Here is a 24,993-nt window from a genome sequence, read left to right on the forward strand (position 1 = left end):
AACCATAAATGAGTATAAATATGCATATTTTTTATTTTTTTATTTTTTATTTTTTATTTTTTTATTTTTTATTTTTTCACCCCTTTTTTGGTAACAAAACACATACAAAATAGTGTTATTAATTTTATGTATTTTTTAAATAATTATTTGCCCATTTCACATTTCGAGAAATGGTAGTTCATTAGGGCGATTTTCATTCTGATATGATTTTTGTGAATATGAAATAAATAAAGGAATATTGTCTCAAAAAATTTAAGCCCCTTTATTATCATTTATTCATAAATAGAATATGAATATTTTATTTATTCTTAATCAATATTCATTTCGGTCCCATCTTGTTGTTACACTTTTCTAGGTCTTTAAAAGAGTACAGTAATATGACCTATCTCAACATATATATATATATATACATCTATTAATTTTTCCACGTTTTACAATACCCTTTTCTTTTATATTATATGAAACAACCTTTTTTGTGTTTTTTAATAATTGCTGATTTTATTGTTTACCATTCTCATCATCTACTATTGGCTCCCTTTTATCTACATTATCAGATTCAAATTTTAAATCCGTAACTTCAATCATTCCATTGTTCACTTCGTCATCTTCAGCCATATATAGTTCTGCATCTACTGCATCGTCTGCATCTTCTACATATTCTGCATCTGCTGCATCTTCTGCATTTTCTGCATCTTCTTCATTTTCTACATCTTCTACAGCTTCTTCATTTTCCACATCTTCATTTTCTTCATTTTCTGCATCTGCTGCATTTTCTGCATCTTCTTCATTTTCTGCATCTGCTGCATTTTCTACATCTTCATTTTCTTCATTTTCTGCACGCCCCCGAGACGGAATAGTACCCTGTTCAGAAACAATTGGTGCTTCTTTCTCGGATTGATTTAAATTAAGGCCAACTAAGGAACCCGTTGATAATGGAATTATATTTTTTACAACATTGCAATCTTCTGTATCTTCATTTTTTGATATAGTTAAATAATTGTTAGTGCATATATTTTTTTCATCTTTTTTTATAAAATGTTCTGTCTCACTACATTCTGTATATTCTTTTACCCTTTTCCAATTTATTAACTTATTTTTTTTTGGATACAAATTTTTCCTATTATTTTTTTTATAATTTATATCTATTAAATTATGATCTTTAATTGTTTCATTTATTATATTATGGTTTATTCCGGATATAACATTTTTGTCTTTTTTTTTATCCCCCTTCGCTAAAAAAAGAAATTGGCAAAAATGGAAAAAATAGATAAAAATTTACACAAAATTTACACAAAATTTACACAAAATTTACACAAAATTTACACAAAATTTACACAAAATTGACAAGAATAGAGAAACATTTTTAACAAGCCCATGTACCTCCATTTTTCCAACCATTTTGGTCGTGGTTTTTTTTTGCTAAAATTTGATTTTTTAAATATTCATTTTCTTCTTTATATTTTTGACATATTTTTTTGTAGTATTTTTGTAAAATTATATATTTCTTAAATATTGTCTTATTTTTTTTATAATAATTTTGCGATTTATTCTTTATATAATTACCATATAAAGAATTATATTCTGTATTATTATTTATATGCATTGTCTTATTTTTTACAAAATTATTTAATATGTTATATATTTTTTTAATTGAATTTGTAACCATTTTTGTATTTATGAATATCATTTCTTTTATTTCATTATATTCCATTTTTCTTATAAAATGATTAATTTGATTCGACTTATTTAATTTTTGTACATGTTTTAAAATTTCCAAAATATTTTTATTTATGTTTGTGTCATTTATTATCCTTTTATTCATTACTGGATTCACATTAGATGCAAATTTAGAATCATCTATATGAAATATAAATATTATTATAAAATTGTTAAATGTATTACTAAAGTTGTACATATATAATGGAAGAAAATTATTTTATATTTTAGGAACATGCTTATGCTTAAATATAATAAATAAATTTTATTTGAAATTAAATTATATACTTGTGAAATTCCATGTGGTATTCTCTCCATCTAAAAAAGAATACATATATATATATTGTATAATAAAAATAGTGATAAAATTAACAAAAAATAAAAATATGTTTATGGAAAATACATACCAATTAAGATCGAACTGTATGTCTTTAATTCTGATTCTTCATCTGAATTGTCATTAAAAAAAAGTGTTGCATCACTTTGATTATCTATTTCTTCTAACTCTAACACATTTTTCGTATATTTATAATTAAAAGAATTTATCGAATATTTATTGATAGCATCATCTATTATTGATAAACATTTTTCAGGTATTATATTCGCTTTTTCTAAATGTCTGTTAGCCCTATAAAATGAATTGGAATTATTTAAAAAGAAGAAAAGGAAAAGGAAAAAAAAAAAGAGGACAATTAATTATGACCAAATGGAACTTGCATATTTTATTTTGCTTTATTTTTCTTTATTTTGCCTTTTTTCTTACATATTTCTTTTGACTTTTTTGAAAAACGATCGTAATATTATTGTATAGTATACTCATTCACAAAATATAGAAACGAGAAAAAAAAAAAAAATGAATTTTATTATTTTAATTATAAATTATTTATATTGTCTTTATTTAAAGATTCAAAAAATTATATCTTAATACATTGGACAAAATATCGAAAAAAATAATTACATTTAAAAATATTATTATATAAATAAAAAAAAGAGAAAAAATGTTATTTTAAAAAATATAATACATATTGCACACATAGATACTTTTATTTAGAAAAAAAAAAAAAATATGGGATCAAATAAAATAATAATTTATAAATATTTCCAAAATAGATCCACATTATTAGCATTATCACTAGAGAGATTAACTAATTGTTCATAAAAAACACATATTTTCGATTCATTCGTAAAAAAAAAACTTCCATTATATTTTGGCTTATTCTTGAAAAAGGTTCCGACATATTTTATATTTCCAGAAATATGCCACGTCCCACTAACAAAATTACCTTTGCACCATTCACCAGAATACTGCATAGATGTAAAGGAATGCGTCCATATATAATCACATTATATATAATCACATCAATACATATGAATATACGTTTTATGCATATACGTTTTATGCGTGTAAAAGTACACATTTATGTAATAAGACAGTCTCTAAAAATATGCTCAAAAATAAATATAATTTTTTTTTACATATTCTTTAGAATTTGAAAAATAGTATATTCCTTTTCCATGCTTTTTATTATTTTTCCATTCTCCATAATAAAAGTCATTATTTGGATATTTTTGAAACCCCAATCCGTTTTTTTTTCCTTTTTCAAAATTTCCTTAAAAAAAAAAATATACAGAATAAATAATACAGAGTAAGTAATACAAAATAAATAATACAGAAGAAATATTTCTTATAATATATGTACATATTTGAAATGCTTCAAGTCGAATAATTTATAGCTAAATAATACTCTCCTTTTTCAGATAAATGTTGTTGTTTTTTTATTTTTAATTACCATAATAAAAATCATTTGAACTTTTTACAAGCCGTCCCAAACCTTGTTTTTTTCCACTAAAATATGAACCCTCATATATTCTATTTTGTGAATAAAAATATTTCCCACTTGATCTTTCTCCATTACAAAACGATCCGATAAATTTATCTCCATTTTTATATGTTATAGTGGCAATTCCTTTTATTTAATTTAAGAACCATTTCATCTCATGTTTATTCAAAAAATGAATATATGTACACATTTAAATATTTATGCAAAATAAATAAATTAGATAAAATATTTTACCTGTATAATTTTTGTCAAACTCTTCACACTCACTTTTTTCAACTATATCTTTGCTCATTTTTTAATTTTAAAGAGGAACTAAATTTATTGTTTTTCCTGTTTTCATTTATATAGGCAAGCAAATCATACACATTTAACTCCAGTATATATAATTTTAAGCTAGCCATTTAATCTGACTATTTAAGCTAGCCATTTAAGCTAGCTATTTATGCTGACTATTTAATGATACTTTAATGTGTACCTATTTATGATACTTGAATGGGCTAAGCTTTTACTGTTTCCCTATCTTATTGCTTCACAATTTTATCGGGTCGGGCTTTAAGAAATGTATTTAAAAATTCATTTATATAAATAAGTAAAATGGTGGAGAGATAGACACACTAGAATCTTTTCATTATCTAAAAATAATTATCGTTCATAAAAAATATCACAAAATATGTCCAATATAAATATTTATATTTCTTTAATTTTTTTTTCTAAAATGTAAATATTCTCCTAAATTGACTTACCCCATGAAAAATGCTTGTCTTCAAAGGGCTAATATTATACATATAATAAAAAATATAATAAAATATAATACATAATTATTTATTTTTTTGAAACGCCTTATCTATATGCACACAATAAAATAGAGAAAAAAAGAAGTCATCCAAAATATGCATTATGCATAATATATAAAATACATAAAAACTAACTATATATATATTTCTACATATTTTAAAATATCTTTTAATATTTTAACACAATAAAATGTAAAAGAGCACAAGGAATTTATATTCTATATCCAAAAGTGCATTGTATTTTATTCGTAAAGAAAAATGTTATTGTGTTTATTATTATAATTTTGTTTGCTACTCTTATATATACATATTATGTTAATATTTATTTTTTTGAAAAGAATATGATACAATTATTAAATTGTCATATATTTAATTCTCCACTTTTTTCTATTCTTTTTATCTCTACATCTAATGTGTAAATTTTAACGTTTATTTTAAAATTCATTTTAATAAAAAAAAATGAGTTTGAGGGGAAGAGAAAATAATATTAACAAATCACCAAAAAGAGATTTCGAAAAAAAAAAAACTCAAACTAAAGAACCACAGTTTCAAAATGATATTTCATCATGTAAGAAAAATGTTAAAATAGTAGCTACCCATAATAAAATAAGGGAGAACGAAATAAAGGGGAACGGAATAAAAGACAACAAATTTCTCGACCCAAATAAAATCGACACCACTTTAATAAATGCCGATATAAATAGTGTTAGTTATGTGTATAACAATTTAAATGAAAATAAAAAAAATGCGAAATCTAACAAAATTTTTAAAAATACAAATTTTACAAATCCTTATAATGTCAATTATGACGAAAAAAATAATTTTGTCTCAGATTTATTATCTCTTGAAAAAAAAAAAAATAATAATAATAGCCACTGTAATATCACATATTCAAAAAATAGCCATCAATATTCCTGTCCTGTTCAGAATAAAAATTTTAAAGTCATCAAAGAAAAGGATGTACCAATTGATAATGATAAAGAAATTCATTCAATTATTTACAATACATTTATAAATAAAAATTTAAAAATAAAAAATAATAATATAAATTCTGTTACAAATAATACTGATAAATATGAACAAAAATACAAAAAAAATAGCGATGCCAATCTTAATAGTGGAAAAGTAAGACCTAACATATCAACTAGCTCAAAATTCGTAAACATAAAAAAAAGTGTAAATAAAAAAAATACTTATAATAATTATAAAAACATATTAATATCACCAATAACTAAAAAAGAATATTCTGATAAGACATCCAATATAACAGAAACAAACGAAGAATTAAAAAATTTAGTTAATGATAAATCATTTTTATATGAAAAAATTAAAGTAGAAAAAAAAAATAATAAACATGATATTTTTACTCAAACAAATATGCAATATGAAGAAGAAAATTTAAAAACGTTTTCAAAATGTATAACAAAAAAAATAATATATCAAGCAATTATACAAATAACATATGAACAAAATATTCAACAAATAGAATTAACAAAAATGTCTATAAATTTAAATGACCAAAATAATAAACAAATATATTCTCAGTTAGTAAAATGTCAGAACAATAATTTGAATTTCATGGATAGAATCGAAACAATCTCAGGGTATTCTAAAAATTTGTTATCCTATTTTGCAATTTTGTTTTTTCGTCATATATATATATAGACAATGCTAAAATGTAGACATGCCCTAACTGTTCACTTTTTTATTATCCTTTTTATTTTTTAGATATCTCAACATTTTTAATAAAATGAAGATATTCTCCAATTCGTCTACTCTTGTAAATTCGATAATGCAAAATAATATCGAATATGTCAAGAAGGTATTTCCAAAACATGCATAATGTAAAATATAAATATTTACATGAAAAATGTGAAAATATTCATTTATCTTTTTTTTTTTTATATTTACAAACATCTTAGATAGAGGAGTTTAACATTTCTAAACAATTAATATGGGAAAATAATGTCATACAAATTTTGTTAAAAAAAATTTTATCTCTTTTATTAATAAACAATGTAAGATTTATGAAAAAAAAAAAATATAATATTAACAAAACGATAACAAAAATATTGATCATAGTCTGGTCAAAACTATCAGTATATATATTATATATTTTTTTATTGAAAACCATTATTTCTCTTTTTTTTTTTTTTATTCCAGATTGTCCCATTCTTAGCAAATGAATTAATTGAGGACTCATTTTTAAATATTTGTTTATTTAGACAAAAGGAAATTCATAAAATTGATAAAAAATTATGTGATGAGAAAAATTATCAACATGAAAAGCGTAAAATGGAAAATGGTCATTTTACATTTTGTATGTCTAACGGTAGGCGCACATTCATGTACCTATATATGTATATAATATATTCTACATTTTTTACTACAATTATTTTTTTTTTTTCACTTTTTTTTCTTACTTGTTCAGAAAAAATAAATGTTAAAATACCACTGAAAATTAGTGAAAATATGAATATGGATGACGTTTTAAAAAAAATAAAAAACTACATTAATAGAAAATTATCATATTTACAAAAAGAATATGATCTTAATCTTTTATTTATCGAAAAAAATGGAATGAACATATTGGTTAGTTGCAATTTGATATTGCACACTTTAAAATAATGCAAAAGTCTTTTTTAATACATTATTCCTTGTACATAACATTTAAAAAAAAAAAAAAATTGTGCATATTTTATGACCATATTTTATGATCATATTTTTTTTTTGTAGAACATAAAAGACCTGTTTTCTCACCAATCTGGAGAATTCAATATTTGTTTAACTGAGCGGCAACCAAATTGACAAATTTATAATTTCATATGAGTTGCAAAAATAAATCAACCAACCGTTTTGTATTTTATGAGAATATAAAAAAAAATCGATAGCCCATTTATTTAGCTTGAAGAGTTCACATTTTATTAGCTCAAAATTAATATATAAACAATTTACCAGTTCGTAGAAATTATTAATATGTAATTATCACATTATTTAAATTATTCCATTTATTTATTTTTCCCAAACTTATTATAATGGATTTAGAATAAGGAATTCTCAATACATAATTTATATAAATTGATTACAATGTCGTTTTATAAGGTATTATTGGATTGAATTTTATTTCACATATAATACCTTATATTTTTTATTAACATAAAGAAAGAAGATAAATAATGCATATATATAAATACATATATTGTGATTATTATTTATATGATCAATGATGCCATTTCCCAATTGCATAAAAACTGTATTTTGCATGTTAGTGTATTTATATTCTAATTTATTTTCATAAATTATATTATCTCACGTCATTTTTTTTCAAACATAAAATACTGATTAATCTTTTTTACATATTATTTTTCGTAATTTGCATTATTTTATTTTTTTAATATATATAAATATAATAATATATTATATATATATTATATATATTTCTTTTTTTTCATTATTGCTAGCTAAATGGCCGCTGCATTCTGACATGTACATGTAAATGTTCGTTTTTTATTACCGTTCATTTTTTTTTTAATTTACTGCTTACATGTTCAGGTTTTTTAATATTGCGTAAATTTTTATATTTATGTCATTGCCACCATTTCTTCCATTTTTTATTGTATTTCCAGTCATTGCATATAGCTTATTTTCATATATAATGAAAAGGGCGATTTCCATTAATTAATTTTTTCATTTCTTTAATTTTTGTTTAAGTAATTTTATATTAAAAATAAAATTTGCAAAAATAATATAAATATTATACACACAATAATATATATAATCGAGGAAACATTCATTTCATCCACAAAATAGAGAAAATAAAAAACGGAAACTATATAATGTAGGCTATATCCTTTTTATAAATAAGTTTTTGCATGCTAGATTTTTTCATAGATTTTTTGTTTTTTCAAATGTCACACAATGAAGGTGACTTATAAGCAAACAATCTAGCTGTTTGCATTTTTTTGCTTAATTTTTTTTTTTATTTCGAGCTAAATAGGTTAATTCTTCATCCTGATTTTTATCATCATTATTTTTTGTGAAATATTATAATTTTATTAACATTCTATATAGTGATAATATTTTATATACAAACCCATAAGCATAATGAATTTGAACGAAGAAAATGGAATCACAAAAAAAATAAATTGGCTAAGGCAGTTAGAAGAAAGGAACCCTGAATATGAATTAAAAAGAAGGAATATATTTCCAAATTATATTTCATTACTTAATAGTATAGAAGAATGTATAAAATTAAAAAATGGATATAAAATGAATCAAATCTTAAAATTAACACAAATACCTATATATATATATATTATTGATAATATGAATGAAAATGATTTACGTAAAAAAATAAAAGAAAGAAATTCATTAAAAAATTTTGAACAATTAATAATTGATCATTTTAATATAATAAAAATATTGTGTAATAAAAATCATATAAATTGGGATATATTATCAAATATAAGTTGTAAATTTTTATCAACATTTCTTCAATTATATTGTAATAATTTATGGCTACTTCCTTATTTATTGTCTATATGCTCATTTTTAAATAATATTAGCACATTAGCAGATTCATATAATAATAATAAAAATGATATATTTAGTGATGAAAATGAAGATATAAATAATAAAAATAAATATACTATCGAAGTACTAAATTCAATTAGAGGTAAAATTGGGATAGTAAAAGGAGATGCAGAAAAACATGGAGGGTTTGTTATATTAATGCTTCAATCTATTAAGCTATGTATGAAATTAAATAATATGCAAATAACATCAAGTTTTTTAAAAATTATAAATTCTACCGATATTAATTATGCATATATTCCAAAATTATTTATTGTCTTATTTAAATGTGAATTAGGAAAATTATATTTACAAAAAATGGAATATGAAAAAGCTGAAAATGAATTTATTTGGGCTTTTTCAAATTCTCAAAAAAATAAAATAGCTTTTAGAAAAAAAATATTACAAGCTATTATATCTATACGTTTAAATAAAGGAATATATCCACCAAAAAATTTATTAAAAAAATATAATCTTCATATATATATAGATATTATATACTCAATGAAAAGAGGTAATATTTTTTTATATAATAATGTTATTCAAAATTTTTCTAAATATTTTTTTGAGAACGGACTAAATGAATGTATAGATCAAATACATTTTATTGTAAAAAGAAATTTATTAAAAATTATCGTTGATTGGTGGAATCAAATTATTAAAGATAATCCAAATAAAGTATATAAAGTTCCTATATCTTTATTTCATCATATTTTTATATGGGCAGGAATAACACAACATCATTATTATCTTGAAACCCTATGCATTATTACTTCTCTTATTTTATTCAGATATATTAATGCTTATATTTCATATGACAATAATATACTTGTTCTTAGCAAAAACGACCCATTCCCACTTTTATCTCAGCCACGTATTAGTCGATAGCAGGAGAGGCGCCACTAAGAAGCATCATTAGTAGAATCAGAACCAGAAGTGGAAGTAGAACCAGAACCAGAATTAGAAGTGGAACCAGAACCAGACGTAGTGATACATTATAAGCCCTTTTTATGTAATAAAACAAATTACCATACTGAATATATCACATTTTATATTATTACTCACTACCTTTTGTGATGTAAAACTATTTTTATATAACAAAAAATAAATAACTAAATTTATGAATAAATGTTTATATAGGTTATTTCAAGCTTTCGAATGAAATACATCAATATATATATACAACTATTTTTTTACATAACTATAAAAAAAAATACACATTTCACTCGCTTTGTAGGGTGGTGTATGCGTTTTTTCCCTTTTGTAAGTATACTATATTTTTTTTTTTTTTTTTTTTTTATTGTTTCCATTTGCTCTTGTTGCCCCATTTAAATTAGACTCAAACTGTTTAACTAAACATGATTAATAAAAACATGGATTTATAAATATCCAAAAATTTACATCCCCATGTTTGGATACATTACATATTTATGATACATACATTTTATAACTTATAAGATGCTCTAATATTGAATTTAATGTTTCTTCATTTAACCGAATTAAAGATGGAATAAAATATCTGGCCTCTAAAATTGTTTTAGGCAATAAGTTTACTAACATTGCTATTTCATATTCATACAACTCTCCGATACGTTCTAAGTTTGTTCTAATATCAACTATTGAGCTTCTATTTTTTATTGTTGCAAACCTGTTTGCATAATCAAATGAGGATCTTATAAGTCTACAAAATTGAAAGAAAAAAAAAATGTATCATTGTCTTCTATTTATAACCACAATGTTTACATTTATCAAATTTTTTTTTTTTTTTTTTTTTTTTTTTTTTTACGCTTGAGCATCTTCGTTTCTTTTCGAAGTCAGCCTTAATTGATCGCCCAAAATTAGTTGTAATTCACACAAGTTTAAGCATTTGCAATTTTGAAATTCTGAGAAAAAAAATGGTATGCATGTATGTATGTATAATTTAGATAATATATCAAATTTCCAGGCTGTTATAAATTTAAGCCATATATATATGTTTATACATACCTGGGCCAAGGTTTAAATCTTGAATATTACCATGTAAGTTGTTATTTGCCATTAAATTTAATAATACCAAAAGGGTTTATAAAAATAAAAAAATAAAAAAATAGGAAACAAATAGCTAGCTAAGCAAAAGTAGAAATATATTAGCTTAATATATTAATACATGTTTTAGAAAAAAATATGTATATAATAAAATGACCAAATTATTGGAAATATTTTAAATATAGTTACTACTGAAAAAATGTACCACTTTTTAAATAACTATATTAATATATATTCCTATTATATATTTTCTTAAAATATGAAGGATCCACATTATATGCATATTTTATTTCACTATTTAATACCCGATGGAAAAAAAATAAAAAAATAATAATAATAAAATAAAAAAAAATAATAAAAAAAAAATAATAAAATAATAATAATTAAAAGGAAAAATTTAAAAAAATGCCATACACCAAACTTGATATTATCATTACATCGTAACAATTGACATACAGTTTTCTTTAAAATGTTATCTCAAAAATGTGACAAATATAACCTTATGATATATTAGGCTAAAATGGAAAACTTTTTTTTTTTAAGTATTGATTTAATAACCCTTGAAAAAAAAAATAGCTTTTAAAAAATAACCATATTATAATAGCTTGCAATATATGGAAAGTAATAAGACACTTTTTCTATATACTATGCGAAGAACACATAAAGAGAACAAAGCAAAGCTTCTTCTATTATATAAAAAGTAATAATAATATTCATTTATTCATTTATTGGAAATTTTCATGACCATTTTTTTTATATCTCCAACTGTTCATAAATATTTTCACCAAAGTTGGAATAAAACATATATAGCTAGCTATTTATCAATAAAAAAAAAAAAAAAAAAAAAAAAATATGAACAATTATTTCACCATCACTATTTCACAAGTCTTATAAGGAAAAAGGTGTAAATATGTACTACCTATGTAAGAATAAATTTAATATATTTTATGTTTTTTGGAAAATTTATAAATTCTTTACTATATCAATTATCAGTGCGAATATTATTTAAGTGTAATAATTAATGTCTAATAAATTACATGTGCCATTAGTTTCAAAATATAGCTTTATCTTATATACACGTATAGATATGTGTATAGTTATATAGCCAAAATGATGAGAAAAAAAATGCACACAATCATAGATAAGTATTATATATATGTATGTTACTTTTAACTAATATAATTATGTGTAATATTGTATGGGTTTATTCAAAAGATAAGCATATTTTCCATAATTATATATGTGCTTATTCAAAATATAAGCATATTTTCGATATATTATGTATGTGCTTATTAAAAAGATAAGCATATTTTCCATATTATGTATGGGTTTGTTTTTCCTTTACATTTCTAACTACAAGGTTTATCATAATTTTCATACATTTAGCAGCATTTATGGAATATTTTTATTTTTTTATTTTTAAATTATATTAGTGTGTTTGATCATATTTTTATTTATTTTTTTTTTTTTCAAATATTTTCGACTTTTGAAAAATTTTAATATATTTTAAGAGTAAAGAAAAATGTCTTTCCAAAAGTTGAGGAAAAGTCAAACAGCCAATAAGAATAACATAATAATTCCTCTATTTTTTTATCACGATTTTGAAAAAAAATGCTATTTTGTGGTACTTTAAATGTGGTACTTTAAATGTGCCAGTTTAAATGTGCCAGTTTAAATGTGCCAGTTTAAATGTGCTAGCTTAAATGTGCTATTTATAAATATTTTTCTATTCTCATTTCTTTATAATTGTGTTTCCCTTTTTCGAAATAAAAAATTATAAAACAATCACAATATGTGTTTTAGTGATGATAATAATATGTAATAAATTAGTAATGATAATATAATACATAAAACTTGTCGCAAATATTTAATAAAATGGTTCATATTTATTGGCTAAATATGATTATATGCACTTTTTAACGAAATATATAATAAGTTAAAAAAAAAAAAAAAAAAAAAAAAGTCGAATAATAAATGTATTTTCTCTTGACCTCTACAGGACATACAAATTATATATTTTTTTATACTTCCAAAAAATAAAATATAAAACAATAATAATATTAAATAAAATATATATTGAATAAATAACGAATTGAGAATTATGAAAATTGTCTCTTCTTTTTTCGCGTTTCTTTACATTTCTTTATATTTTTTTACATTTTTTTACATTTCCTAATATTTTTCTTTTCATTTTTTTAGGAATTTGCCGCCTTTTTAATTAATCTTTTTTATTTGTACATTTATTATTTTTTTTACTATTTTTTTACTATTTTTTTGCTATTTTTTTGCTATTTTTTTGCTGTTTTTTGCTGTTTTTTGCTGTTTTTTTAAATTAAACATATATACAAATGTACAATATTTATGTCAATGTATTTATTGTATGTGTGTATATGAAATATACTATCGGAAGCTTATATGAAATTCGAAACGCTTTTTTATTTTTGAGACGGATATTTATTCATTCATTTATTCATTTTTAAATCCTTTTAAAAGACGAAACATATTATTAATTTATATTTTTCGAGAAAGAGGGCCGAACATATACAAACTGTGAAAATACATGAATAAGCATACGCCTCTTTAGTGGCAAAATGCTTATATCAATAATTCAATTCGTATAAAGGAAGCATGCATAAATGATACGTACGTAGATACATACACATACATACATGCACATACACATACACATATATGCTTATTCAATTTGTTATATTCCCTCCGTTTGTCTAATCATCTATTAATTTATAAATATACAATTGCGAATTAACATAAAAAAAAAGAGCCAGGCACATTTCTATGATTCTTAACAAAAATACAAAAATACAAAAATACAAAAACATAAAAATACAAAAACATAAAAATACAAAAACATAAAACTTGCAGATGTTATTTAAAGGGGCCCATTTAAAAATTGATTAGCAAAAATAAGTTATTCTGAGAAAAAAAAAAAAAAAAAAAAAAAAAAAAAAAAATGTGCTATCCCATTGCATAAAACAAACAATGGACTCACAATATCTCTTTGCTATAATTTGACTTTTATTTATACATTACAATTTGAATTTTTTTTTTTTTTTTTTTTTTTTGTGAAATCGTCTTTTTTTCAACACTTATTAAAATGAATATAAAAATTAAAACCTTAAAAAGCTGACACAAAATTAAGATCAAAATTTAAAGACAAATCAGGATGCTTCCTTGTTGAAGCGACGGAAAGCAAACATACACGTAGCCAAGCGTTTAAAAGGGTGGAAAAGTGGAAAGGTGGAAAAGTGGAAAAGTGGAAAAGGTGGAAAAGTGGAAAGGTGGAAAAGTGGAAAAGGTGGAAATTTTCAATTTTTTAAATTTAAAACGTTTACGGGACTAAGGGATTACGGGACTAAGGGATTACGGGACCAAGCGCAAACTTCTATGATTTTTGTGCAAAATGGGGTTTGTAAAAGCTGAAGAATTCGTTAATCATTATATGAGAATAAATAAAGAAATAAAAGAGTTATCAGAAAGAAAAAATGAAGAGTTTAAATTTAATATTTTTGTTTTTTATTACAATAATATTGATTCAATATGTACAGAACATATATTACAATTTCATAAAAAATTGAAAAGAGAGATAAATGTGTATAGTTATGGAATAGAAAAAAAAGATGATATTTTTAATTTATTAAAAAAATATGATGATATATATTTAAAAAATAAAGAATTTTATAGAGATTATTTTTTTTGTGTTATATTAATTGGGATATGTTCACATATAAATACAGATACAAATATATATGATGAAATAGGAAATTTTTTTAGTAATATATTAGATAAACATTATTCTGCTTATTTGAAATTTTATGTTATAGATAATAAAAGACCATTTCATGATATTTTTTTAGAAGATTCAAAATGGAATCTAGTAATGAGTGAATCAGAACATAATGAAGTAATGAGGATATGTCAATCTTTAGACAAATTTAATGATAGTGATATAGATGTTAATGAAAATAATAAAAAATTAAAAAAATTTAAAAAAAAAAATTATCAAAAATTATATGATCATTATAATATTGTAAAAGAAGAAAATAAATGTATGTGCTTATTATTATATCCATATATACAATGTATAAATAAAGATGATGCAACATCTATAATATTTATTTCAAGTATATCTCTTTTATCATATTTAAAAACTGATCAAATAACACATGAATATTATAATAAACAAATCAAAAATCTATATAATGATATATTAAATATATCAGACAATAATTTTGTATCGTTCGAACACGAAAGAGGATTACTTCCTATGCTTTCGTTCATTTCTTTAAATGATGCATTAGAAATAGATGAACGTATATATATATATGATCATAAAAATGTAAAAAATACTTTTAATAAAATTAGAACTATGTGTGATATTGAAAATAAAGAATTTACTGGAAATTTTAGACAATTAGATTTAAAAAAACAAAATGAAATTTTAGTAAAACTGAAAAATTTAATAAAAATTATAAAACCTATGACTACATTAGGTTGGAAAAGAAGAACATATTTACTTTATAATAGTGATAGTTTTTATTTTATTTTAATTCTTATATATGTATATATTAATAGAGATAAAAAAATGGAAACTTATTTATATAATTGTTTAAAAACATCAGATTTTTTATTTAACATTTTTAAAGATCGATTAAAACAATCTGAAATATATGATAAACTGATTGAAACCCATTTACATAAAAATGCAGCTAATTATTTAAGTGTGTTAATTAAAAAAGTTATGGAAAGTAATAAAAAACTTGTAAATATTACATCACATTTTAAAATATATATAGATATAATTCAAACAGCCAAAAATACATATACACATCCTTTTGAACTTAAATTTATTTCAACAATTTTTTCATCATTCCAATCATATTGTACTGATAAATACAAGACATATCATCTAATTGTTTGTCACATTAATGATTCAGATGATACTATTTTATATGGTTTTACTCCTTTAAATAAAAAAGATTATTGGGTTCTAATATTTTCAAGAATCGCTTATTCAAATTCTGAACAAATTATATATGATACTATTTCTGATGTTAATACAATCAAAATTAAAAAAAATGATTTAAGATTCATACTAGATGAAATTAAACACGTTTTTAGATCCATCATAAAAACGGAAACCCAAAAAAAAATATTGGGAGAAAATGAACTTGCCGATCTTGAAGTGTCTGGGAATGAAGATGATGAACAAGATGATGAACAAGATGAACAGAATGAAGATGAGCATGACGAGCATGACGAAGATTTGATAGGGAGAGACGGAATTGATGATGATTAACTGAAATATGAAATTAATATATCATAATTAAAATTTATTACTGATTAAATATTTATACTTACATATATACACGACTACTTTTTCATATTTTCCTTTTTTTGTCATTTTTTGTTTTAAAAATATCACAACAAACATTTCATTTATTTGTAATTTTTTATTATTTCCAAAAAAAAAAAAATTACCAATTATAACCCAACCAAAAATAGACAATCACTATTTGTTTTACCCAATTTCAGAACACACACTATCACTATTTTTAACAAAAAAAAAAAAAAAAAAAAAAAAAAAAAAAAAAAAGTCCCCAAATTAACCCCACATCAGTATATATACATATGGATATATATTTATTTCGTGACAATTACAGATTCTCGAAAAAACATGCCCAGACTTATGATACCCAATGGAATAGTAAAATTCAGCTAGCCATTTTAACTAAACAAAATAGTGTATATACTTAATACTTACATATACATATCTGTGCGTACATTCCTTTCGCTTTATTGTGCTCGTTTCGGCGTTTCAATTTTTGGTGTGCATATAATCATATTATTATATATATTATTATTATTATATACATTATTATATAATCATATTATTATATACATTATTATTATATGCACAATACAGTGTAATATATATGGGCGTAACAAAACTATTAGCATGCACAATAATACACATGCAGATACACATACAGATATATGCACATGTAATAAATGTCTTTATTTGTCATTTTTTTTTTAAGTTTAATTAAGGGCTAACAAACTTGACTTTTTTCTTTAATTTTTATAAAATATAAAAAAAAAATGAACAGACTTTTAGCTTATGTCTGTCTTTCCCAACTCTCAATAATAATGATAATATGTCAAGAATAAAAAAAAGAAAAAAAATTGAAAATTATAAAACAAAGAATTATATAATTTTTTGCTCAGGTTTAAATATAAAAATATTATTAACATACATATCTTATGTTTATTTTTATGCATAAATATTTTTTATTTTTATTCTTTTGTCATGTTTAATATAATAAAGAAAATATTTATTTATCGTATTTTTTTTCAACTTTTGCATAACCCAACCAACATTGCATTATATGCAAAAGTGCAAGCACACAAAAGTGTAAGCCAAGAATGTAAGCACACAAGAATGCAAACCTGGAAAGATTTGCATTATAATTCGTATCTTTATCAAAATTGCTAATTTCACAATTATATAATTATACAAAATAATAAAATCGAAATCATTTCAAAACATAACACTATAAATATATGATTATTTGTATACTCATTTTTTATTCTTAAAAAAGTACGAAAATCGTCAATTATAATAATAACTAAATTATATATAATTTTATTTTTTTATTTTTTTATTTTTTATTTTATTATTTTTTTTTTTTTTTTTTGTACAAATTTTATTTCATAAATGAGCCAAATTTTTAATAGTAATGGGACTATAGTATGTCGAAATATTCCAGCTGATATTAATCGAATTGAAATAACAGAAATATTTAATAAGCGTAATAATTTTTTTGTATTATATAAATTAAAAAAAGTAGTTTTATTCTTATATGATATATTCATATTTATTTCATCTTTTTACTTCATCTTTTTACTTCATCTTTTTACTTCATCTTTTTATTTTATAATTTAGATGGTACGCTGTTGGGAGATGGAATATATTTTGGGAAAAAAAATAGTAATGTATTTTTTATTAAGTATGTTAATTTCAAAGATGCTGTAAAAGCATATGAAGTAATTTTTTATAAAACTTAAATAAGCATACGTCCATATAACAAAGAATCTTCTTTTAGAACTGCTTCTTCTTTTAACACGTTGCTTCTCTTTTAACACTGCTTTGAACACTGCTTTGAACACTGCTTTTAGAACTGCTTCTTCTTCTTCCTTTTCTAACACGTTGCTTCTTCCTTTTCTACCCACCCTATATCAGAGTTTGAAAGATAGCAAAGCTCCTGAGCATGACTTTAAATTAAGTTTAAGCAAAAGTGATGAGCTTAAATACAAGGCAATAAAAGGTATCGAAATAAAACTTCTCCATTTTATTGAGCTCAATATAGGCAACCATAAAAGTGGTTATGCCCCATTGTTTGTGTAAAAATTTATGAATTTAGATTGAGTGAAAATTATATGAATAATTAAATGACTAGTAATTAATTTTAATGTAAACATTTGATTTTTAGGGGATACAAAATCGATCGAACAGTTGAAACATATTTATAAAAATAATGAACAATTAATAATTACTGAAGAAATGAGAAATGAATTTATTAATGAAATAAATGAATATATCCCTGAATTATCAAAAAAAAAAAGAGAAGATAATGAAAAAAAAAAACAAGATAGTGAAAAAAAAAAAGATAAATCTTTTATTTTAAATCTTTTGACAAATGTTGATGAACCTCGTGAAAATGAACAAGACAACAAGTAAGTTAAAATGGCAAACATAGGAAAAAAAAAAAAAAAAAAAAAAAAAAAAATATACATATATATATTACTTAAAATCGCATTTATATACCTACAACACTAGTTACATGTTAATTTTTTTTATTACATCAATTTTTTTCATATAGGCTAAAAGAGGAGCTGAAAAATTACTTAAACTTAAATTGCTTATGTGCATATAATTTTGACGAAAATAATAAACTTGACAATTATCTTATTCCCACATTTCCAAATTAACTTGTTATCATTTAAATTATTTTTATAAAAAAGTTAAAAATATCGATTAATCTATAATAGTTATATATCAAACACATTTAAATTGAAAATCATTTTTTTTATTTATACATATACGTGCATGTGTGCATGTATTATTCATGTAAAATGTCAAAATAGTAAATAAAAACATGTCTAAAAAACATAAAACATGTGAATATGCTATAAGAAACGTATTCCTTATTCTAAATACATTTCTCTCCATTTTGTCCACCCTTTCCTATTCGTTCACTAGCACTGTGGGCCTGATCATTTGTTTGCTGATATGTCCTGCAAAAAATAGCGAAAAATAAAATAAAATAAAACAAATAAATGACAAATGACAAATGACAAATGGCGAAGTAAAATAAACATAATTATTACGGATCCACTTGTTTTTTTCGTCCTTATCCATAGTGGCAAATAAAATTTTTCTGTTGTTATAGCAAACATTAAATAAATGTATGTCTTCTAAGCCCAACTCGCTCGATATTGATTTTATTTTTCTAATATCATCCATTGATGTTAATTCCGTAAATTTGTTTAAGTACAATATCTGTGTCGTTTCAAAGGAATAAAAAAAAAAAAAAATGATCATCGATATAATTTTAAATAATATATGAACAGCAAGGTAATTGTTCAAGATAATTTGCTGACATGTACATGTAATTAATTAACTAACTAATTAATTAATTTTTTTTTTTTTTTTGAAATTACTTCGGTTGGTTTTTCCCCTTGATAATATTCAGACTTAAAAGAACAAATGAAATTTTTCGTTAATATAATGTATCTCTTTCTTAACCTTTTTAAATATTTAGATTGTTTAAAAACCCATCCCTCATTTACTATTTCCATTTTAAACATCCTCAAAAATTAAAAAAAAAAACAATATAGCAAATTAAAAAGCCGTAAGCATGTAAGTATTAATACAAATAAAATTATTCTAACATTCAATAACAAATTGTAGACATGTAAAGGCTATTTGTTAAGAATGTGCATATATATACATAGAGAAAAATAAATATATGATTATTTCATATTTGATTGATAACCAAAGGAAATTATATATTATCACTAAAAAAGGGCAAAAAAGGGACAAAAAAAGGACAAAAAAGGAGAAAAAAATGACAAAAAAATAATCTCTATTTAAAGTTTGGTTAAAGCTCTTAATTGACAAAATATGAAACTTATGCAATATTAAGTCAAGTTAAATATTGAATAACTTATAAAATAAAATAAAATAAAAAGAAAAAAAAAAGGAACTTAAACTTTTGGGCACAAAAATGAAGTAATATAATATACTAAAAAACTTATTAATGGTGAATAAGTTTAAAGCAAACATATATAAAAGTATACCAATTGGTTATTATTTTATTAGATTTATTTTGTTAATTTTGTTAATTTTGTTAATTTTTTGAGACTAAAAAATTGTTAGGAAAAATATATATGTGCATACACATAATTTTCCATAAATTATTTACAAGCAAAACCCAAATTGTGAAATTCGATACATTAAGTATACACCAAAAAAATTACAAAAACATGAACAAGATTATAAATACGTCATAAAATCGGCATATATATTATCAAATTTGTCAATGTTTATCATGTTTATCATACTGAACAAACACATTATTATTGCTATACTTGTTTATTTGATATATTAATTGCATATTTTTATTGTTTTTATTGTTTTTTTATTTTTTTATCTTTTTTATTGTTTTTTTTATTGCTTTTTCTTTTTCTTTTGTTTTTCTTGCCTTTTCCATACTACGAATAATTCCTAATATTATAATATTTTTAATGCACAATACTATTTTACAATTCTTTTATTTACACCTATGAGATTCCATTTGTCAGATTGAATTAAAAATTTCGCTTTATTTTATTATATATAATACTTAATATATATTCATATTTTTTATTTATTCAAATAAGCACGAAATAATATATAGTACATTACGTATACCCATCCAATCCACATACAATTGCAATGCGCAATGAAAAACATTACGGTTAAAAATATATTAAAAAAAAATTAAGGTATAATATTTGAAACTATTCTAAAGCTTATAAAAATTTAAATTGGCACGGTATATATATAAGTAGATAATATATACATACATATGCATATTACATATATATAAAGAAAATGCTACAAATGATTAAGTATAAAAATACAACAATGAAAAATAATTTATATATAGTATATAATAAATATATATATAATACATATTATTTATGACCGTTCATTTTTTATGAATTATTTTACACTTAGAAAAGCCAAAATAATATTCTGAATTGTTCATAAAAAAAAAAGAAAATGAATATGTATTTACATTTCTTTACACCCAGCTAAGTAAAAGAGAGCTTTTTCTTTTTTTTTTTTTTCTTTTTTATAATTTTTTGTTTTTTTGTTCATGCAAAAAAGCTATTTTATAATTAATTTATGATGACCAGCAAGAATTTTTAGTATTGAATTATTTTTCTTCTTTTTTTTGTACAAATTGTGTACCTTGCACATAAATTTTTATTCTATTTCATTTTAAAAAATCACAAAGAAATAAGGAACAAACATGGCGGTCGAAGATAAAAAGGTAAGAGATTGATAAGGAGCCTTATGGTGGGGCATACATCCACACTTTATAGTGCTATTTTATTTTTCTTCATTTTTGCATGAACAGTACATAATTTGGATGATTAATCATGCTTTCATTATTGCGCGTACATGCTTATTTGGTATTTTTTTTGTGAACATATGACATAAAATTGTATTTTCCCTAAAAACACTATAGGCAGTCTCAATAAAAGTTCCAGTGAAAGATACAGACGGTGATGAAAAAAGAAAAAAATTTAATAACCTTAAAATAAAAAATGAAGAATTAAATGAAGAAGAAAAAAAAAAAAAAGAAGAATTAGAATTACTTATAACCAGATTAAAAGATGAAAATCCTAATGTTGTAAATTTATCAATAACTTTATTAAATAAAGAAATAATTGATACTAGTGGAATTTTAACATCTTCTTTATTTGCATTAAAAGTCCTTAAACTTCATTATAACACCTTAATTGATATACATAATGACATGAAATTTGATGATTGCAAACAAAGATTAAGTAATATGATTAGTGCATTATCTACTACTATTGGGGATGAAAATAATATTGTAAAATATATTATTATGGGTAATAAAAAAGATCTAATTAATTATGGGCATGAATATATTAAAAATTTAACTACAAAATTGATAGTAGAATATAAAAATATAAAAGATGAAGAAACTGTACAAAACCAATATTATGCAAATAATGCAATAACAACAACTAGCATTTCTACTTCTCCTATATCTGGTACATCAAAAGGAGGATCTGCTAATATGATAAATCATATACATGAATTGGTTAATATTATTGTACCATATTGCTTTAATCACAATACAGAATATGAAGCAATAGATTTGCTTATAGAAGTTGACAGAATTAATGATATATGCCAATATGTTGATGACAAATCTTGTGAAAGATCAATTTTATATTTATTAAATCTTACACATTATAGTTCTTCAACAGAAGAATATTATAAATTAATGGAAGTTATATTATCTATATTAAAAAAACATAAAAAACATGTGGAATGCTTAAAAATATTATTACGTTTAAATAGAAGAAATAAAATAAAAGAATTAATTTTCGAATGCAATGATTTATTAATTTGTAAACAAATGGCATTAATATGTTCTCGACATTGTATACATTTAGAATTTACTCAAGAAGAAATTATTAAATATCCACATTTGAATTTAAATGAAATATCTACTTTATCATCAGGGGAACATTTACCATCGATTTTTTTAAAATTAGCAAAAGATCTAGATGTAGAAGAACCCAAATTACCAGAAGATATATATAAAACACATTTAGAAGAAAAAAGAAATACTAATGTATGGGATTCTACTAAACAAAATTTAGCATCTTCTTTTGTTAATGCTTTTGTAAATGCTGGATTTTGTAAAGACAAATTAATGACAGTTAATTCATCTTTATGGATATACAAAAATAAAGATCATGGAATCATTTCTGCTACTGCATCTATGGGCTTATTATTAATGTGGAACATAGATGAAGGATTATCACAAATTGATAAATTCCAATATAGTAATGATCAATATGTAAAAGCGGGTTCTTTAATAGCATTTGGCTTAGCATGTACAAATGTAAAAAATGAGTGTGATCCAGCATATGCATTATTATCTGAACATATAGATGCAGAAAATTCATTAGAAAAAATGGGAGCAATATTAGGATTTGGTTATGCATACGCAGGAACAAATAGAGAAAATATGTTAGATGTATTAATACCCCCATTAGTTGATAATGGAGATATAATAGAATGTAGTGTTTTTGCTGCTTTATCATTAGGATTAATTTTTGTAGGATCACAAAATAGAGAAATTGCTGAATGTATAATAGATACTGTTTTAGAGAGACAAAAAATAAACAACTCTTTAGATCAACCAATATCTAAATTATATGCAGTAGCATTAGGATTATTATTTTTATGTTCACGGGAAAAATGTGAAGCAACATTAGCTGCTTTAGAAATTATAAAACATCCTATTTCAAAATATATTATTGCCACAGTTGAAGGAATGGCATTTGCTGGATCTAATGATGTTTTAAAAGTTCAGAAAATGTTACAATTATTAGTAGAAAAAAGAGGTGATAAAAAAAATACAGATACTGCACCTTCAGTTAATCCTCCTACTAGTGATACAAATACTGGTAACGACACCAATGTCGGTGCAAATAGTGGCGATAATGAAGGAACTGGCAATAATAACAATAACAATAATAACAATAACAATAGTGCACCTGATTCCAAAAAAACTAATAATACTAATACTGGAAAAAGTGCAAAAAAAGGTCCTGATGGAAAACCAAATATATCAAATTCTACTAATAATCAAATAGAAGATAATTTAGATCAATGTGTTGCAATATTGAATATTTCTTTAATTGCATTAACAGACGATATTAGTTCCGAAATGACGACCCGTATAATTGACCATTTTTTAGAATATTCAAATGTTCATCAAAAAAAAGCAGTTCCATTAGCATTAGCATTATTATTTACATCTTTTCCTAAACCTAATATTGTTGATATACTTTCGAAATTAACACATGATCAAGATCCAGATGTAGCTTTACATGCTATCATATCTCTTGGATTTGTTGGTGCAGGAACTAATAATTCAAGAATAGCTATTTTGTTAAGACAATTATCAACATTCTATTATAAAGATCCTAATGCAACTTTTGTTATTAGATTAGCTCAAGGTTTATTATATATGGGAAAAGGGTTATTAACTATCAATCCGTTACATTCTAGTCGTTCTATTATAAGTCATGTAGCATTAGGTTCTTTATTAATTACTATACATGCATGTTTGCAATTAAAATATACAATATTAGGAAAATATCATTATCTTCTTTATCACTTAGCCCCATGTATGTATCCTCGTATGCTTACTACTGTTAATGAAAATTTAGAACCTCTTCCTGTTTCTGTGCGTGTTGGACAGGTAAATTTAAAACTATTTTGGAATCAATTTCACACTGTTATAACGTAATTATTATCCCATTTTTGCCCCATTTTTCCACTTATAGGCTGTTGATATTGTTGGGCAAGCAGGAAACCCCAAAACAATAACTGGGTTTCAAACACACGTTACTCCAGTTTTGATGCTCCACACAGATCGCGCTGAACTCGCAACAGAGGAATGTAATATTTCTGCACATCTGCACATCTGCACATCTTAAAATTTGTATTTTGTGTCCACTACTACCATTTACAAACTTACCACTTCACAAACTTATCACTTTCAAATTTCCATTCGCTTTTTTATTTATAGATATCCCCATCAACGACACACTTGAAGGAATCGTTATTTTGAAGAAGGACCCAAACTATGTTCCTCCCACAATTAACTGATTCAATTGAACCCATACATCTAGTGTGT

General features: G+C 22.7%; 9 protein-coding genes across 9 annotated transcripts; 5 read left to right on the forward strand and 4 right to left on the reverse strand.

Annotated features, from left to right (window-relative positions):
• Window positions 1-498: 498 nt before the first annotated feature.
• PY17X_0303400 (conserved Plasmodium protein, unknown function) lies at window positions 499-2,481 on the reverse strand (the record flags this gene model as incomplete). The annotated part of the gene is made up of 5 exons (XM_022954931.1): window positions 499-1,232; window positions 1,381-1,857; window positions 2,005-2,028; window positions 2,124-2,344; window positions 2,480-2,481. Coding segments are annotated over 5 exons (1,458 nt in total).
• A 324-nt stretch (window positions 2,482-2,805) lies between these two features.
• On the reverse strand, window positions 2,806-3,849 carry PY17X_0303500 (MORN repeat protein, putative; the record flags this gene model as incomplete). The annotated part of the gene is made up of 4 exons (XM_022954932.1): window positions 2,806-3,021; window positions 3,193-3,326; window positions 3,507-3,683; window positions 3,792-3,849. 4 exons carry the CDS (start codon window positions 3,847-3,849, stop codon window positions 2,806-2,808), a joined length of 585 nt encoding a protein of 194 aa, XP_022811432.1.
• A 961-nt stretch (window positions 3,850-4,810) lies between these two features.
• PY17X_0303600 (conserved Plasmodium protein, unknown function) lies at window positions 4,811-7,159 on the forward strand (the record flags this gene model as incomplete). The annotated part of the gene is made up of 6 exons (XM_022954933.1): window positions 4,811-5,955; window positions 6,080-6,173; window positions 6,274-6,369; window positions 6,515-6,683; window positions 6,783-6,943; window positions 7,088-7,159. 6 exons carry the CDS (start codon window positions 4,811-4,813, stop codon window positions 7,157-7,159), a joined length of 1,737 nt encoding a protein of 578 aa, XP_022811433.1.
• A 1,296-nt stretch (window positions 7,160-8,455) lies between these two features.
• On the forward strand, window positions 8,456-9,811 carry PY17X_0303700 (PCI domain-containing protein, putative; the record flags this gene model as incomplete). The annotated part of the gene is made up of 1 exon (XM_022954935.1): window positions 8,456-9,811. One exon carries the CDS (start codon window positions 8,456-8,458, stop codon window positions 9,809-9,811), a length of 1,356 nt encoding a protein of 451 aa, XP_022811434.1.
• Window positions 9,812-10,351: 540 nt separating this feature from the next.
• Window positions 10,352-10,961, reverse strand: PY17X_0303800 (DNA-directed RNA polymerase II 16 kDa subunit, putative; the record flags this gene model as incomplete). The annotated part of the gene is made up of 3 exons (XM_725317.2): window positions 10,352-10,604; window positions 10,710-10,806; window positions 10,910-10,961. The coding sequence occupies 3 exons, from the start codon at window positions 10,959-10,961 to the stop codon at window positions 10,352-10,354; spliced, it is 402 nt and encodes a 133-aa protein (XP_730410.2).
• Window positions 10,962-14,369: 3,408 nt separating this feature from the next.
• Window positions 14,370-16,265, forward strand: PY17X_0303900 (conserved Plasmodium protein, unknown function; the record flags this gene model as incomplete). The annotated part of the gene is made up of 1 exon (XM_723753.2): window positions 14,370-16,265. The coding sequence occupies one exon, from the start codon at window positions 14,370-14,372 to the stop codon at window positions 16,263-16,265; it is 1,896 nt and encodes a 631-aa protein (XP_728846.2).
• A 1,419-nt stretch (window positions 16,266-17,684) lies between these two features.
• On the forward strand, window positions 17,685-18,958 carry PY17X_0304000 (RNA-binding protein, putative; the record flags this gene model as incomplete). Its single annotated transcript, XM_022954936.1, has 5 exons — window positions 17,685-17,778; window positions 17,913-18,013; window positions 18,210-18,294; window positions 18,460-18,703; window positions 18,850-18,958. The coding sequence occupies 5 exons, from the start codon at window positions 17,685-17,687 to the stop codon at window positions 18,956-18,958; spliced, it is 633 nt and encodes a 210-aa protein (XP_022811435.1).
• A 256-nt stretch (window positions 18,959-19,214) lies between these two features.
• PY17X_0304100 (PH domain-containing protein, putative) lies at window positions 19,215-19,837 on the reverse strand (the record flags this gene model as incomplete). Its single annotated transcript, XM_723750.1, has 3 exons — window positions 19,215-19,264; window positions 19,358-19,529; window positions 19,691-19,837. 3 exons carry the CDS (start codon window positions 19,835-19,837, stop codon window positions 19,215-19,217), a joined length of 369 nt encoding a protein of 122 aa, XP_728843.1.
• A 1,712-nt stretch (window positions 19,838-21,549) lies between these two features.
• Window positions 21,550-24,965, forward strand: PY17X_0304200 (uncharacterized protein; the record flags this gene model as incomplete). The annotated part of the gene is made up of 4 exons (XM_723749.1): window positions 21,550-21,570; window positions 21,769-24,555; window positions 24,641-24,755; window positions 24,886-24,965. 4 exons carry the CDS (start codon window positions 21,550-21,552, stop codon window positions 24,963-24,965), a joined length of 3,003 nt encoding a protein of 1,000 aa, XP_728842.1.
• Window positions 24,966-24,993: the final 28 nt, after the last annotated feature.

Source organism: Plasmodium yoelii (genome assembly GCF_900002385.2).
Source record: "Plasmodium yoelii strain 17X genome assembly, chromosome: 3".
In the NCBI taxonomy this organism is placed as follows: Eukaryota; Apicomplexa; class Aconoidasida; order Haemosporida; family Plasmodiidae; genus Plasmodium; species Plasmodium yoelii.